Below are 18064 nucleotides of genomic sequence, written 5' to 3' on the forward strand. Positions count from 1 at the left end.
AGGTCTGAAAAGAGGCTGACACGAGAAGCCAGCAGAGGACACAGTGGATTTATGAAACGTACTGCAGTCTACAAAATATCAAATTATTTATTTATATAAAATATAATACACAACAATTGTACACATGCACACACCCACACAGTACTTTACCACAACTGTAGGCCAGTTATTTTCTTTAATTAAATGTTATAATCTAGCACACGGTATTTTACAGTAATTTACATTGTTATCTGAAGACACAATGGGGAAGCTTTGATCATTCATTTATAAACCTTCCATAAATTACAAAAAGAAAGGCAGTCTGAAAAGTATGTATAAACAGTAAAAACAATTTACAAATGGACAAGAATTACAAAATAGTAACAGCCAATGACTGCCATCGGTGTGTGGGATTATTTTTTGTGATATGCCAATGTTGAATTCTGATTTGATTGGAGCCTGCAGCAGCCCTGGGTGGGCTGTGGCTGTGACCCAGTTTGTCCTTGCACTGTGGATGGACTTTAGCCTCAACCTGACAGCAGCAGTGTGAAAATGCCTTTTAACCTAGGGCTGAACCTCCCCAGGGAAACACGGGGGAGTGGAAAGGGGTTGTGGAGTTGGTTTTCCCAGTGGCTTAGGACAGGGAGCCCCAAAACTGGAGGCTGGAGGGCTGAAAGGGGTGAGGGTCTGCGGAACTTACCCTGCCTGGGTCCGGTGGAGTGAGAATGACAGACCAGGACAAGGCTTTGGTTTTTACTGGGGTGGCAAAAACTGAAAAGCGTTTAGCACAGCACTTCCACTCTCCCAGGAGCTGTCAGACATGGATGGGGGCAGTAACAGCATTATCTGGAATTCCGTGGTGGAGGGAGGATGGAGACAGCTGAATACACAGTACATACAAAGGATACGCTGCATATTTATTAGACAGTACAAATCATTGTGCATTAATAAGGCAAACATCAAGGCTGATTTAACTAGGAGTTTCAAGACCATTTCTGTTAATGACTGGATACAGTGGGGTGATCTCTCTGAACTAGCAATCAGTGAGGACAGTTTTCTCCCCTCACTCATGGTTAAAGGAGGCTAAAGGCTGAGATTTTTCCAATGGAGTTGTAGGTGTTGAGGTGACTTCAAATAAAACCATGTTCTTCTGGTCTTAATCCCACAACTTTTTTTTTTTTTTTTTAATTTTTAAAAAATGTTTTTGCAACAATAAATCCATTTCCCTTTTTTCCTCACTGTTTTGATTAAGCAATTGGCATGATTCTATTGATGTCAAAAATGCAAAGGTCTGGTAAAGTACTGCATAGTCATGAAAGCCCTAGTTTTGACTTAAAAAAAAAAAAAAGTACACAGACTGGAAGCTTTACAAGTTGTCCAGGAGCACATGACTCATTTCACTGCACCAAGCCTTTTCAGCAGTTTCTTGCCTTTGGAAAGCAGCCCCTTTTTCTTTTTCGAGGCCATATCCCTGCCTCTCCCGGGACTACCAGAGCCCATCACCGGTGACGGAGGTGACCCAGAATGGAGATGGACTGTGGGGGATGGAGCTCTCCGGGGTGTACCTGTATTCTCAGGAGGAACCTATTGGTACATTGTTATCATTTATTCAATCTTTGAACGCTTCAAAGCCATCAGCAGCAAGAAACTTGGCAACATCACCTCTCCCATTACCCACTTAAACAAAAGGGCTGGTTTCTTACTTCTCTCTGGCTTAAAGTACTGCGTGGGCTTATGGAAAATACATCCATTTAGAGAAAAAAAATAGAAATAGAAAACCCACCAATAAAGCCCAGTTTGGTTATACCTTTTTAAAGGAAAAGTTGGATACACTTGCTTTGCCAGAATTCTGGCCACAAAAGCCAAAAAACTGGCTTTGGTTTTTCATTTCAGTACTAATAGTACTAAAATGGAGAGGGATACGTTCAGCTATAGATTTAAGAAAAATAAATATGTTAATTACTACAGATTAGCAATCTATAGAAGCCAAACTCTTTTCAGAATAAATTACTTAAAATGCTACATGATCACTTACTTTTTAATGTCCTTTAAATGCCTTTTCTTTAAAATGGGCTAGCAAACTTTATGTACAGATTAGAGAAGATGGCACACTGGCTTAAAAAAAAAAAAAAAAAAAAAGAAAAAGAAAAAGCTAAAATGAACCTTAATTGCAATCAAAGAAAGCTTAAAGGCCCTGAGTGCTTGATGTGTTTGCTGCAGCTATGAGGTTGTTAGATGACAGCATTCCTAAATATTTTGAACAGCTTTTTTTTTTTTTTTTAGTCATTAAAAGCACTTGGATGAAAATGCTAAAATTACAAATACTCAGCCTAGACTAACTACAGTGCCCAGCTGGCAAAATGGTTGCTATCAATTAAGATGATATTTTCATAGTAGAATCCATGCTTTAGGGAGGCCTGCTAGCTTGTAGTTCAAGTTAAAACATCAGCAATTTACTGGCCTGTTGTGCAACAGTGAGTTAAGCAAAGGGGCTTCAAGCCTACTTTGATTTTAAATCAAGGTCTAATTCTAATGAAAAAAAAAAAAAGAAAACCAAACCAAAACAACTTGGTAAAGCACCCCAACGTACACCTGAAGATACCAGATATCGAGTCTAATGCATTCATTCAGTGAGCTGCATGTTTCAGGTCGAGACTCTTATTGCATTGGTAAACCAAACAGTTGCTAATATTGCAAACGTACACTCGCTAGGAAAATCCGAGTAAATTGTACCACAGGAGGGATTTTATTCAGAAGTGTTGAATAGTTGGTCTTAGGCAAACTGGGGAATAATCGATTGTGGAAAACCCGCTTTAAGGCAGACAATTTAAGCAGTGAGTTTGAGTGCAGTGAGTTTCAGAACCAACTATCCCCGTGTGAGCTACCGTCCGTGCCAGCCTCACGCTGGCTCTGCAGGGCTGCAGCTGTTGTGCTTTTCTCGTGACACAGGAGCTTGGAATTTTTACATCCCAGCTTGGCTAGCAATGCAATATGCAGCTTTGGTTGGAGGGCAGTTAGACATCAAACTCTCCTCTCTATGTAAACATAAACACTGAGCTCGGGAAGAAATATGTTCCAAACGCTGACCTTGGGAAAGGGAGGGCCCATCGATTTCAGAGGGTTCCTGTTTTAAAGGATTTGTCTCCCAAGAAAGGAGTGGCCTTGACTAGGTACAGCAAAGGCATTCAGCCTGTTCTTTGTGGCCAAGGGGTTTGGAGACATATTTCTTTTCTCTTCCCCCACAATTAAGTTTCAAGACTTGCATTAGATAGCCAGGTAGCTTTAATTGAAATCTCTATTGGTATCTTCAGTTGCTCACTTACGTGAAGGCTACATTGCCTTATTAAGGTGTGAAATGAACACTCTTCTTCTGTTTCCAAGCAGATGAGCAAAGAAATAAAAATATATATAAAATATATAATATATAAAAGTATTGCAGTGATGAAACAAAACCAAAAATGAGATACTCTAAACATGGTTAATTCTTTCATGAAAGAGAAGTCTCTGAGCAATTAATTATTGCCAGTTGGAACAGGAAGTTGTAAGGATTAAGAGACGACCACCGTCAGTCCATCAGCTGCAGTTACAGTTTGTATTTAGAGGAACGCTGGTACCAGTCTGTTTTGCACAAGAATTTTTTTAGCAAGAGCAATTTAGAAGCTTTGGGAAATGGCCAGGAAAGAGCTGCTTAAGCTCAGGTTATGAAGGACGGTACTGTAATGACTGCAATCAAACAGCCAATTTAGTTTCTCCAATTACAAATGTAATGAGCTAGCGAAGGCTAAAGTCATTTTCCCTCCTGTTTTATTTTATATATTTGAAAGATAATTTTAAATGGGCAAATGAATTTAAAAGTAATGTTAAAAGTAATGTCTAAATTATACGTGAGACAGAATGAAATGGAAAATGAAAATTCAAGTGTTTCTTAGGGGTTGCTTACCCTTTTTGCCTTGGCTCTCATGGGCGTGTCATGGGCGTAGCGCGAGGGTGCGTCGGAGAGAAAGACTTCAACATCGTCAGGCACTTCTTCGAGGAAGTTGGAAGGAACCAGCCCCTTCTGTCCATTGAGCTCTCCCTGTGGGCAGAGGGGAGGCTCAGCAAGGGCTTTCATCTCACCACGTTTATTCCCAAGGGGCAGGGACGTATTTGTCACAGAATCACAGAATTACTGCATTGGAAGAGACCTTCAAGATCATCGAGTCCAACCTGTTCCCTGACACCTCAACTAAACCCTGGCACCCAGTGCCACATCCAGCCTTTGTGAAACACATTCAGGGATGGTGACTCCACCACCTTCCCAGGCAGACGATTCCAGTACTTTATCACCCTTTATCAACAATTCCAGTACTTTATCACCCCTTTTTGCCTATTTCAAAGCTGGCGAGGAAGAGGAAATTCCCATCTCAGGTCCCTGGGGAGGCTGTGAGCTCACACAATTCCACATCCCCTCCCCAGGCTGGTGTTTGGTAGCTGGTGAAGCTGGGAGCAGTTAGGGGTGAGCCAGCAGACCCAACTTACATAGTAAAATCCATCTTCATCGATCTCACCAAAGACAGTGATGATGTCCCCAGTGCAGAACGTCAGCTCGGCCTGCGGGGAAGGAGCAGGGACAGGCAGCTCTTAGGCAAAGATCAGCCTTTATTGATAGGGAAACCATTCTGATTTCTGCCCACTCTTCATGTTAAAGACTCTGGTGAAACCAAACTGATCTTTGAGAGCCAAACCTCTTGTTTTATCCCTTTGGGATTTTTCCTCAGCTTGCTAAGCCTGGCCCCTGTCCCGCTGTGTGTGGACATCCACAGGGCTCCCCGTGACCAAGAGCCAACACAGTCAGGCCTTGCAGAACCTGCACAAGCTCTGAAGCTCTGAACTGCAGCTTCAAAGGGCCCCTAAATCCATCCTGGTGGAGGGGGACCAGCTCAGGGGCGGGACATGCCCAGCTCTGCCCTGTGTGAGGTGCAGAAGAGCTCAGGGAGCTGCTCGGGGTGCAAGGCACCTCTGGACATCCTCCAGCCCAATTCCTGAGGCACAACGTTCCTACACTGGAGCTGTCCTGGATTCTCTTCAGCAAAACCTTCACAGTGGGCAGCTCCACTCTGATCAGCACACAGTGCACTGGGCTCTTTTAATTGCCTGTGGCTTAAATGTAATTAGGGCGGGGCCTTTAAATTATGTTTAATTTCCTGTGGTCATGGGAGAGAACAAACAAAATCTTTGCAATACATCAGCACAATTTATTTGATTTGTTGGCCAAACTACTTTGAAACACCATAATTTAAAAAAATATTTGGTTCAATAAGAAACAGAAAACAACCCAGGCTGTGTTTCAAAGCACCAACTCCCACATATTTCAAAATTCACTTTCTCCTTTAAAAAATTCCAGAGTGTTCTACAATTCACCAGTTAAAAACAAAACCAAACAACATTTAAAGGATGACTAAGGGAGCTCCCAGATTCTGTACCCCCAGCCCCAGCTCAGCTCGGCCCCTACCTCCACGTCCACGTTGGGGGAGCTCTCCCTGGGGTCGTAGTCATAGAGGGCCACCATCCTCCGGGTGGTCAGCGGCTGCTGCCGGCCACCGCGCCGGCCGCGCTCTGCTCCGGCGGGGCACGAGGCAAGAGAGAGAGTTACTGCTACAGGCACGGGGGTTACTGGTACTGCATTACTGCTACAGGCACTGGAGTTATTGGTACTGCATTACTGCTACAGGCACTGGGGTTATTGGTACAGCAGTTATTGGTACTGCAGTCACTGCTACAGGTACTGCAGTTACGGCTAAAATTGTAGCCATAATTGGTACTGCAGTTACTGCTAAAGGTACTGCAGTTACTGCTAAATTACTGCAGTACTTGGTACTGCAGTTACTGCTACACTTGCTGCAGTTATTGGTACTGCAGCTCCTGCCAAAGCACAGCCCTGCTGCAGCTGCTGCTCACGGCCTCCCCAGCAGAGCAGGAGCAGCGTGGGCACTGCTGTGGCACAGGTGAAAGCCACAGTGGCCACAGGAACCCGGGCAAAGGCGTGCAGCCAGCACGCTCACACACTGTGACCAACAGGGTCTGGCTGTCTCTGTTCCGAGGCACAGAATCCTCAGACACTGTGCCCAGCAGACTCCACAGTCAGGGACTGTGTTCTGTGCCAGAAATATTTCAGGACACAGAACCCTTTTTTTTTTTTAATTTTTTTTTAATCAGGAAAGAAAGCAATAAGTGGCGTGGTGAAGCTGCAGGTCCCCCTTTGCAGCAAATGCTGTCACCAAGATTAAATATTGGTTGTATAAAGTCATCCAGGCACTGACACAGAAAGTATCCCCTGGGGCAGTAAATAACTGCAAAATGTAGATGGATCTGCATGAAAACAAGAGGCAAAGTGGATGCAGCCAAGCTAAGAGACCCAAAGTGTGAAGTCTGTTTCCCCTTACCGATTTTCTCAATTGGAGTATTCAAAGGAAGGAAACCTTGCTTAAGGAGCTGATCCATCATCTCTTCATCATCTGCTTGTATCTCAGAGACCATGTTACATGGGATAAGGCCAACCCTTGCACAGGTTTCCCCACGGTAAAATCCATCAGCATCTTTGTCCCCATAAACCTGATATTCAAAGAAAGATAATATTGGTCAAGAAGGTTTTAGCATTTAGGAACTTTAGTGTAGGCTAAGGGTTACTAAAGCATAGATGACAACTGCGGTTTAGATGTGGAATTATATTAATTTTGGACCACTCTGACTTGGGTTATAAAACTGGAATTGTTATATTAATTTGAATTGTGACTTCAGATACATAAGCAGAATTCGGACTTTTTTTTTGTTGTTGTTTTTGGCAGTGAAAGGGACAAAAATGTACATTAAAAGCCATCAGTTTCTTGCTGTGCTGAGTCAGATGCTTACTTGATGTTTATGGAATTATTATGGCACTATATTCAAAATGAAACATTTGCAAAATTGTGCCAAAATATTATTATTTTTATTCAAACTTTTATATGATCAAAAATGCTTATCTCATACACAGTGTACTTAAGCTCTACTATTGTCTTTTGATTTAATTTAAAAACATGACTTAATATATTAAAAAAACCCTGACTGAAATACACATCCTTGCAGAGGAAAAGAAACTCTTAAAGTTCTTTTTTTTTGGCATAAACAACATAACGTGTGAGGCAAGCAAAACACTGAAGGAAGTATTTAACAGCAAAAAGCCTGTGAGTTAGGTGCAGGCATTTGTGTTAGGACCCAGCCCAGCACAGTGGAAGGCAGTCACTATTTTAACAGCTCTAATTACAATTTAATATCTGAAATGGGTGATGTTCAAAGGACTGGGTATCCTGACAGAGCTCAGCCTGCCCAGCCCTGCTGGGCCTTGGCAGATGCTGTGGTGTTCCACACCAAAGTGTCAGAAAAGGGAACAGGACACCCGATTCAGGGCCTGAGTTCACCTGAAGTGTGTGTTAGCTAGCAGAGCTCAGCATTTAGAAAATGCAGCAGCTCTGGCTTGGTACAGCACCTGCACTTCTGGGGCTCCTCTGCAGCAAAGATGCTCCCTGAAGCAGCTCCTCCAGCAGGGCTTGTGGCAATGGACATCGGGAGCCTCAGAGCCACAATCTGGGGCTTAACCCAAATCTTTAATACAGACTGGCCCTAACTATCTACAGCAACTTCGAGATTTTTGCCCACTTTGAGATTATTTTAAGCCATTAGCCCTGGATATTAATTCCCGGGTCTGGTGAGACTCACAGCCAGAAGCTCTGAAGGAAAAGCCCCTGGGCTCTGGTCACACAGGCAGCTTTCCCCGAGCACCAAGGAGAGGCTGACTGGGAGAGGGGCATTGCTTCCTCTGCTCCCAGCTCTCACCTTAATGATCTGTCCTTCCTTAAACGGCAGCTCCTCCTCGGCAGCATCGGGGTTCGGGGACATCGTCAGTGGATCGTAGTCAAAAAGTGCAACAAATATTCGAGTAGAGAGATCTTCTGTGCCAGGATCTGTTTCAGATTCCTCATAAAGGTCTGGGGAGAGATGGTCATGACCACCGTAGCCGTCTGTGAAAGCAAATTCAGAAAAGAACAATTCAGTAACACAAGTTGGCCTCATCATCCAGCTCTCCCAGTTACTATTCAAAACGTGATTGGCATTTCAGTGAAAAAAACCCCCAAACATCACTGCATGTCCCATAAAGCTTGGTTGTGGGTTTTTTTGTTGTGTTTTTTTTTTTTTTTTTAAGAAAGTTGCTATTTAAAAAAAAAGCTTATAAAACCTGCACTGGAGGTTGGGATGATTTCCTGTACCAGACTGACATTTGCACAGCTCACATAGGAAAGCCATTTTTGTTAGGTTTGCAAGAGTTTGCCATGAATTAATGAAAAAAGCAGTCAAGAGAATGGCAAGTGAACACAAAATGACGGCTGAGGAGAGGCAGGATGCATGGCTGGATGGATGCCTGGACAGCCACACTGATTTCACTGACCACAAAGTAACCTGCCAGCAGATTCCTTCTGAGGTAAGATCCAACTGTAGCTGAGCTTAAGCGAGCTCAAACCATCTCGAGAGCCACCGAAGGGGATGAAAAGGCTCCCAGCAGTGCCAGTGGCTGCTCTGCTGCTCATTGCCTGGGGAAGCCCCAGCACACTCAGTTCAGCAGAGCTGCCTGCAGCCCATTTCACCCCCTCAAAACCAGGAGCAGCCTGGCTCCAGACAAGTCTGCTGCTCGTTTTTAAGGATTTCCTTCCCAACTCTGAGGCCGCAAAGAACAGGAATGCACGGATCTGTCCAACTAACCAATGGAAGGGACCAACAGGGGCCGAGACCTTTGTGGCACTGCACTGCCATGGGAGGACCTTCGCCCTGCATGCTCCACCCTGTCAGGCCGTCCCGCAGAGGCTGGGTTACCTAAAAGCTAAAAAACAACAACAGAAAGAACAGGGTCGTCAGTTCCATGCATGGCAACATCGTGGTTACACGGCTGGACATTAATCAGCTCAATCACAATTGGAAGCAAAAGCTCTAAAGGCAACTAAACTTAGTTTTTAACTGAAAGGTTAGCTGAAAAGTGAGCACTGCTGCCGGGCAAACCTGCAAAAGAAAAAAAATGGTTCCCTGATTTATGGCAGAGCTTTGTAAACCAGCAGTCACACACCAGAACAAAAAGCAAAGAAAAGAATAATTCTGGAAATATTCTTTTGCCTTTGTTGTTGCGGCTAAGGTGGCGTTTGGGTGTCCTGGAGACTGGCACAGGCAGGCTGAGAGCCGGGCAGGGCAGGGCAGGGCACAGCAGCAGTGCCAGAACGGAGGTGCCTCCCCGGCAGCCCTGGTGGCCCGGGGCTCTGCAGGTGCCTCCTGGCTGGCCCTGGTGGCCCGGGGCTCTCTGGTCCTGGCCAGCCGTGCCTGGCAGGGTGAGGAGGGCTGCAGGCTCCAAGTGGGCACAGCTGGCTCTGCCCAGCACACACTGCTGCAGGGGCTGTGCTGCAGGGCTGTGCTGCTGCAGGGCAGTGCTGCAGGGCAGTGCTGCAGGGGCTGTGCTGCAGGGCTGTGCCAGCTCTCCGAGCTCCTCCTGGTCCCTGGCATCCCTGGCACCGGCACAGCTGTCACCGCTGGCGCTGGCAGAACTGTTGGGCTCATTCCAGCCGGAGCCGGGCGGCTCCCGGGGCCTCTGCTCTGGTGTGGAACGGCCAGAACGGGCTTTGCACCCCGGGGTGCTGCAGGCAGAGCTGCAGAACGGGCTCTGCTCCCTGGGGTGCGTCCCTGACGCCCAGAGGCTCCTCTGGACATGCTGGGCAGAAATGCAAAGAGGCACGGTCGTGCAGAGCATCCCTGGCAGATGTGCAATGGCCCTGGGCTCCCCTCGGAAGCAGCTCTGTGCCTGCATCCTCCCGCAGAGATGCAGTCTGCAACTCCAAAGGCAAGAAGAGATGGTCTGACAAGGACGGCAGCGCGGTGACAGTGCAGAGATAAGGCAGAAAATGAAAATTATGAAGCTGTGACTCCACAAATCTGGGTCACTGTCACACTGGGGGAGAATCTTGCTTCTTGTCTTGAGATGTTCCATGATAAAGAGCATATCCTGAAAATTCTGAGAATGAGGTGAATAAAAACAACACGATGAAATGAATTCCTTGACAATAATAATAAAAAACAAAAAAAAAATGGATGAAACATTTTTCCAGTTAAAAATGCAGCTTTTTTTTTTTTTGGTTTTTTTTTTGAGCAACATTCAGATGGGCAAAATAAAGAAAAGCAAGCTTTTGGAAAAATTATAGTTCAGCTAACCCTTAATTAAAATTTAGATTCAGTTGTCCTTTAATAAAAGCAGCCATCATTGTAATTTGTCTGGGGGGAAAATTATTGCAAAGCAAATTAATCTGATTTCAGCATGACACAAAAGAGGACGATAAATGAAAATACAGAGTAATAAACCAAAATGAATGGAGAAGAAAAAAAATGGGGGGAAAACGTAGCAGATGGGTCCAAAGGATGGACTTTAAAAATCAATTTGGAAAAAAAATGAAAAAAGAAGAAAAAAAAAGAACAAAAATTAAAAAGAATAAAGAAAACAGACTGATTTGGCAAGCAGACGTTAGAAGGAAGATACTTCACACACCAGAGAGTCTTGTGCGTCTCTGTGGGATGGCTTTGCAAGGGCAGCAGCTGCCCTGGGCTCAGCAGGTTTGGGGTCACTCTTCCAGCCCCCCTGCAGCTCTCGGTTGTCCGAACGGTCCCTGCGGCCCCTGGGAGCCTCGGGCCGCCTCCCGCAGCCGGGCCCGGCCTCGCCCAGCGGGGCTCCCGGCTCCCCGAAATCCTCCTGGATGCTGCTCTGCCGCGTCAGGGTCCTCCTGCGGGCCAGCAGCGGCCGCGGGCCGGGCCAGGGCTGCGGGCCGGGCCGGGCTGGGCCAGCGGGCCCCGAGCGCTCCTCATCGCCCGCCCTCGGGGGCCTGGCACCCAGCCGGGGCTCCTCTTCCTCACTGCTCCTCGGGGGCCTGGCACCCAGCCGGGGCTCCTCTTCCTCACTGCTCCTCGGGGGTCTGGCACCCAGCCGGGAGCGCTCTTCATCACCGCCCCTTTGGGAGCTGGTGCTGTGCCGGGGCTCCTCTTCCTCACTGCCACTCCTGTGTCGGACACCGAACCGGGACCGCTCTTCATCACCGCCCTGCTGGGGTCTGGCACCAAACCGGGGCTCCTCTTCCTCACTGCTCCTTTGGGATCTGATACCGAGCCGGGAGCGCTCTTCATCACTGACCCTTTGGGATCTGGTCCTGTGCCGGGGCTCCTCTTCCTCACTGCCACTCCTGTGTCTGAAACTGTGCCAGGGCTCCTCTTCCTCACTGCCACTCCTGAAACTGTGTCTGAAACTGTGCTGAAACTCTTCATCACTGCCCCTTTGGGCTCTGACACCAAACCGGGGCTCCTCTTCCTCACTGCCCCTCCTGTGTCTGACACTGAACCAGGACTGCCCTTTGTCAGTGCCCCTTTGGGCTCTGACACCGAGCTGGGGCTCCTCTTCCTCACTGCTCCTCCTGTGTCTGAAACTGTGCCGGGGCTCCTCTTCCTCACTGCCACTCCTGTGTCTGACACCGAGCCGGGAGCGCTCTTCATCACCGCCCCACTGGGGTCTGACACCGAGCCGGGACCACTCTTCGTCACTGCCCCTCCTGTGTCTGAAGCTGTGCCAGGGCTCCTCTTCCTCACTGCCCCTCCTGTGTCTGAAGCTGTGCCAGGGCTCCTCTTCCTCGCTGCCCGCCGGGGCCGTGACTCCGAGCCGGGGCTCCTCGTCCTCGCTGCCGCAGTCCAGCCCGCTGTCGGGGCTGCGGGACCGGCACTGCCGGGCTTTGCACCCCCGCTGCTCCGGGGCCGGCTGCTCAAGCCCCGGCACTGCCCGCCGGGCCGGGCACCAGGGGCTGTGCTGCTGCTCTTGACCGCAGGGCCTGCGAGCTCTAGGGCCTCTAGCTACCCGGGGGCTCTTTCTGTGGGCCATACCTAAACCCTGCTTGTACAGCAGTTCAGAGTAGTCACCGTCCTCTTCAGCCACTTCTGGAATACTGAAAAGCCTTTTACTGTGGTGTGTCTGCTGGGGAAAGCCAGGCTGTTCCAAAAAAGTGGCTTCAGTGGTCTTATTCTTATCGTACTCCTTAAGAGTATGTAATGTTAAAAACCAGACAGGGAACAAAGAGTGTGTGACAAAAATAAAATGGGAGGAAAAAGGGAGAAAAGAAAAATAAAGACAGAATTAGTTTTAGAGCAATGGCAAACATAAGACATGCAGCTTATATTATGAAAAGGATGTCGTGCTTTGAATGAGGATCTGTGAAAAATAAAGGTGTGATTAAGAAGTTGCTGGGTGCCAGGTGCAACGTGAGAGGTCAGTACAAACAACTGAGTGATGCTCTTAACAAGAATAAACTCATGCATTTGAAACGGAGAAATGAAAGCCACAAACAGGCTCCAGCATGGTGGGTGAGAATGGCATTAAAACTCCTTCCTTGCCCTGTGCCAAACTGCCATCTGATTTTCTTTGTAACCAGAACCCATATCTAAGAATGACGGCTCTGCCCTAGCAAGCTCGCTTGCTTTGCATCTCTTAAAGCTTCCTATATAAGTAGTAAATACCCTCAGTCTCCTGTCAGAGGAGAGCCATTCCACAGCCATCATTAAAGGAGTTCTGGTTTCCTTTCCAAAATTCTAAAAAACCTGCACATTTTTAAAGCTTGGCTTCAAGGGAAAGCCCCCTGGGACACAGGCTGCTCTCTGATGTCACTTGGTCTGCACTGCCATCAAATCTCTCATCATAATCTTGGACCTGCTTCATAAAACCAGTGCTTGAAAATCAACCTATGAGCAGAAGTAAGTCTCTGTTTGTGCCAGAAGCAGGAAAAAGCTACCCCAGCCTGGGTAAAACAAGCGTTCTGGACATGCCAGATACATTTACAATTCTCCTGTTCCATTTCCACAAACCACAGGCTGTTCTAACAAAGAGCCCTGGGAGTGCCTTGGCTGGGCTCTGGAAGAGGGAAGGGAGCACAGGGCAGGAGATGCTGGCTCTGACTCCAGGATTACTGATTCTGCATCAGAGATCATCTCTCCTTGTGCCTAATGCCAGATCAGGGGCACCTCTGGGTTCAACAGCCCCAGAAATAGCGACAGATCCTCCCGGAGATAGCAGCATCTCCCTCTGAGCATGCTAAACTTAGCTGCTGTTTGGGCATTGTCCCCTTCCAGGCAGAGGAAACATCCTAAATTACTTTAGACTATTTTCCTTTGTTTTTAAAATGTGTGTAACACCTGTGAAACTTGAGCTAAAGCACCACAGAAGTGGAAAAAAGATCAGTAAGCATGAACTACATCAAGAGGAGCCTGCAACCCTAACAGGTCAAAAACTATTTCCTACACCAGTTAAGGTTCTGGAAGTTTCTCAATATCAACACTGGTAACACTAATTTAGATCCAAGAAGTAAATACACCTTCTGATGCATAAAGAACAGAAGTCTGGGGATTATTATTTTTCCAGGGGAAGGTGGTACAATGAGCTCACAGAAGGATTTTGGTTTCAACCTTCATGTTAGTGCAGTAATACAAACACTGCCAATTTCTTTTTTGAAAAAGTACCTGTCTCACTGCAGAGAGTATCAGAATAAAAGGACTGAATTTACAGCACATGAAAGCAGTCATAAGAATGCTCAGAATTCTGGTATACATGGCAACATACTACTGGTTTTAGTTGAGTAACAAACTACTGAAGAAAAAGTTAATCTGTGGGATTGTGCTTTCTAAGAAAACACAGTAATTACTGCACACATAAAGAAGCAAATACAATTTACATGTACAAATATAATAGGGCAAATATATATTCAGTATTGGGTGTGTTTAGTGTCCTGCATGTGCTTTAGTTGTTGCACTGAATTGTCTTTCTTGATGAATATTCCTGTATTAAAGCAATATTTATGGAACATATTTCCTATTCTCTCTGGCAATTCCCTAAAATTCAGAGCACAGGGAGTTCTGACAAAGCAGATCAAACAAAGCTGAAACAACTCCCTTTCTTACAGGAACGCTTTAAGCCTGTGGAAGGGATGGGACTAGCACTGGGTACATGGACAAATCACTCAGACAGGAAAAACCTAAGTTGATTTATAAGTTTTTACAAATCTTTCTCAGAAACAACTCATTTTTTGGGGTAGCACATGCAGTATATCTTCACAGAGACAGGGGAGGGTCCCCAGATGCAGAACAGGAACAATCACATATAGGAAAGTCGTCTGTTGGTTAAAGTTTGCTGTCAGTGAAACCCAAGCAGGTAGCAGGTGCATTAAAGCAGCCCAGCTGCAGTTCCCCGGCACAGAGAGCTGCACGCCTGCAGCTCTGGAGCGGCTGAAGGACGCCCGGGAGCACCCAGGGGTGCCCGAGCCCTCACCTTGAGCGCGCCGTGCGAGGTGAGGCTCAGGCGCCGCCGGCCGCCCTCCTCCAGCTGCATCTCCGAGTAGAGCTCCTCCTCATCCTCCTCCAGGATGTCGGACAGGTCGGAGCCGCGGCTGCTCTCGGTGTGGTACTCGTCCCCCAGGCAGTAGTGAGCCTGCAAGGGCAGCACAGAGCTCAGGGTGCTAATCCTGCCGGGCACAGCAGCCAGGGAGGGACACCACGGGGAGGGACACCACGGGGAGGGACACCACGGGCTGGGCTCTGCTCGCTGCACCTGTCCCCTGCAAACTCTGCTTGCCCACTTCTGATCGTAATTCAAGAGATCCAGTCTCAATCCCAGGTGATGGAATAAAGAATATCTCCTTTCAGAGCACCAAATCTTGTTTTAGTCTTGATTAGATTCCTCTTATTAAAGGGGTCCTTCATGCATCAATGGGCTTGCTGACCAAATTGCAAAAGCCTTAGGATAATTCACATATCATCTGTTCTTTGCAGCTGTTTGTTACATCACATTGTAATTTAAAAGTGATCACCATTTAATTCTTCCACCATTGTGGACCTTCAACACAGGAAGTCGAGTCTTTGACTGAAATTTTTTAAACCACCCTAAGACATAAAAAACCTATTTATTTTCTAGAATTTACATGTCTCTTGAAATAAACTATTTAATATTTGTTTTCAGTGGGATCAGTCTAAAAACTGCGCAGTTGTGCAAATTTCTCCTGCCAGCACCTTTCCATTCCTTGAAGCCAATGCTACACCCTGCTTGTTGCTGTCATCAGGCTGTTGGGTCACAGGTGATGCCCTGGTGGCACACAGGAATCCTTCCCTCCCACTCATGAGCAGGCTGTCACTTGCAGCAGTGACACCCCACAGAAAGGACAGAGCCCAAACAGGACAGCCCAGTCACATTTTCTATGTTCTTTGCCATCTTCATCTTTCAGTTTCCATGCCTGGGGCTGCTGGAAGGGAGGATGGAGATCCCTGTGCCAGGCAGGAACAGGAGCATCCCTGCCACGGCTCAGCCTCACCTGTGTCACCTGTGTCACCCTCTGTGTCACAGCCTGTGTCACCTGTGCCACCAGCACAGCCAGAGCCCGCGGAGTGCCCTGACCGAGCTGGGCTCCAGCAAGCACCCAGCTCCTGCTGAGCACGGGGTGCAACACCAGAGCCAGGCTGCTCACCTGCTTTCCAAGCTCTGACTCCTTCAGGAAATCATCAACCGAGGCTCCCCTGCGCTTCACCTTGGGGGAGTCGTAGCCATCCTCCTCCTCGTCCGAGTACGGCCCCACGCTGCTCCTCTCGCTGAAAACGCTCCTCCTCTCCATCTGGGGAAACAAAGCCAGGGCTGTGAGGGACACTGCCCTGCACCAGGGACACAAATATAAACACTCCTCCTCTCCATCTGGGGACAACAAAGCCAGGGCTGTGAGGGACACTGCCCTGCACCAGGGACACAAATGCAAATACAAAGACTCAAGCATACAACATTTTAAAGCACTCATGGCTTAAAGCACTGTTAGTTCCTCCTGGCTGGAACCTGTGAGGAGTTTTTCAAGAAGTTTTTGCCTGTTTTATTGCCCTCAGTCTTAAACAATTATCTGATTCTATGTGCTTATCAGATGAGCTGCCAGTTCTCCTCCCTGTAGCACTTACCAAAATTCTCAGAGGCTGCCAGCAAAGACACTCCTTTCCCCTTGGCAGAGGCAGTGGATGATCAAGCCACAACAGCATTTGTGTCCTCAATAGACAAAAAGCCCCAGAATGAGCTGTGGGCTCCTGCTCTGGGGAGCCTCAGCAATTCCTGCTGGCTCTGGTGACAGTGCCCAGCATCCACCAAGAGCCAGGGGCAGGCACACAGCTCCTTCTGCAGCACTTGCCACGAGTGAAGAATTCACACCACAGGGGACTAAACATGACAAATATCCCTGGCAGGATTTGATTTAATTTAGAATTACTTCATCTACAAACTTCTGTCCAGCTTCCTGAATAAAACATTTCAAGCATCACTTAAACTAATGTAATCAAACATGGTTCAGAGTACATGTTATGTCAGCAATTTTCCAAACCAGAAAAAGTATTTCTGTTCTCTTTCCCTCTGTGGTTCTTAAATCAGCTTTCACCTCATAGGGCCAAAGAAACCAATTGCCTTTTCTCCCTCTATTACATTCTAGTCTTATTTTTAAACAAAAGGAAGACAGCTACAGATGCATACACATATATTTATCAGACCTTATTGATCCAGAGTTATTCAGGTTCTCAAAAGCTGCCTTGATTTACCCACTGTATCAAATGCATCCAAAACAGGAACAGTCAATAAGCTGGGGCTGTTAAGGCATGTGTGGACTGTCAAAATTAATGCAGTTATTTTAGAGATACAATGGGAGACTAAAAACTGGACATAACTGATGACTGCCAGATGAAGCACCAAGAAAATCCATGGAGTAAGTGACACCTCAGCTTGTGAGAAGTAACAGTTGTGAGCAGCTTGTGATGAGAAACTAACTGCCCAGGGCACTGGGAGTATTTAAATATTGCATATTTGTGTGGAAAACCCACAGCACATTGTCAGGATGCATCCACATCAGCTGCACTGACCCCAGAGCCCCAAATGTGGGATTTAAATCAGCTGGCAAAGATGTGAGTCAGTGCAGCAGCCGTGGGTCATGGTGGTCCCAAACCAGGGGTGGCCTTGGGCAGCGACTGCTGGCAGCTCCAGGAGGAGCTGGAGCGAAAAGCAACTGCAAATGCGTGTGAAAAGGCAGCACTGAGAAGGAGAAATGTGTAAAATTCCCTGTGGATCCATGACAGCGGACACAGGAGGGCTTTATCAGCCCGGAATTTCAGCACTCTGCTTCTCAAGCTGAGGATCCTCAGAGCTGAGGAATGGTTACCCACTCCCTGAAGCCCACGACGAGCAATGTTTGATGGCAAGCCCGATGACCAGCCCAGCCCAACAGAGCCCTAGGAAGGAGTTTGCCCTTACCCTGTGGCTCTCTGCCACCCTCTGCGCAGCTTCTCTTGCCATGGCTTTTGCGACGGTGTTGGGGACGGGAGCGCCCTGGGGCTGGGGCAGGATCCTGTTGGGGGACGGGGACCGCCTGCCCGTGAGCGGGCCGTGCAGGCCGGGCGGCTCCAGCGTGTGTCCGTGCGCGGGGGACAGCGAGCGCGTCTGCTCCCACGGCTCGTCCCTCCTCGCGTGCGGCCCGAGCTGCTCTTCTTTGGTTTCGGGGGCTCCGGCACTTGCTAATGGCTTCGATTTGGGAGCGGGTCTGGGGTGAGGGGTTGGAGGCACCAGGAGGTCAGCTGGAATGGCAGCAGGAGGAGAGTCCACGGACTCGCCCTGCGCAGAGAGCGTCCGCACCGTCACCTCCCGGGCGTCCAGGGCACGCAGCCGCAGCAGCTCCAGCGCCGTGCCCTCGGCTGCTGGGAACGTCACCTCGGCCACCTGCGGGCAGGCACAGAGCCACCTGTGAGCGCCCGGCCACCCGCCAGCCTGCCCTCGGCCTGCTGGGCACACCCTGAGCCCCCTGGGCACACCCTCAGCCCCCTGGGCACACCCTCAGCCCCATGGGCACACCCTCAGGCCCATGGGCACACCCTGAGCCCGCTGGGGCATACCTTCTGCCTGCTGGGCACACCCTGAGCCCCATGGGCACACCCTGCGCCCCATGGGCACACCCTGAGC

At 48.1% G+C, this 18064-nt stretch overlaps 1 protein-coding gene across 16 annotated transcripts in view; it reads right to left on the reverse strand.

Moving 5' to 3' along the window:
• Positions 1 to 69: 69 nt before the first annotated feature.
• Positions 70 to 18064, reverse strand: part of RIMBP2 (RIMS binding protein 2) — an 80786-nt gene continuing 62791 nt past the window's right edge. For 4 of the 16 annotated variants that reach the window (XM_072936229.1, XM_072936228.1, XM_072936227.1 and 1 more), the window contains 11 exons: positions 17363 to 17824; positions 15561 to 15704; positions 14372 to 14530; positions 10568 to 12091; positions 8749 to 8866; positions 7828 to 8012; positions 6402 to 6570; positions 5471 to 5574; positions 4498 to 4569; positions 3920 to 4054; positions 70 to 1563 (listed from right to left, as the gene is read on the reverse strand). In XM_072936229.1, the coding sequence (XP_072792330.1) occupies positions 1372 to 1563; positions 3920 to 4054; positions 4498 to 4569; positions 5471 to 5574; positions 6402 to 6570; positions 7828 to 8012; positions 8749 to 8866; positions 10568 to 12091; positions 14372 to 14530; positions 15561 to 15704; positions 17363 to 17824 (3264 nt within the window). In that variant the 3' untranslated portion in view covers positions 70 to 1371. Of the gene's footprint in view, positions 2091 to 3302; positions 3350 to 3919; positions 4055 to 4497; positions 4570 to 5470; positions 5575 to 6401; positions 6571 to 7827; positions 8013 to 8748; positions 8867 to 10567; positions 12092 to 14371; positions 14531 to 15560; positions 15705 to 17362; positions 17825 to 18064 lie in introns of those variants that run through there. The other 12 variants (XM_072936233.1, XM_072936241.1, XM_072936237.1 and 9 more) reach the window with 9 other exon arrangements.

Source organism: Taeniopygia guttata, chromosome 15, assembly GCF_048771995.1.
Source record: "Taeniopygia guttata chromosome 15, bTaeGut7.mat, whole genome shotgun sequence".
In the NCBI taxonomy this organism is placed as follows: domain Eukaryota; kingdom Metazoa; phylum Chordata; class Aves; order Passeriformes; family Estrildidae; genus Taeniopygia; species Taeniopygia guttata.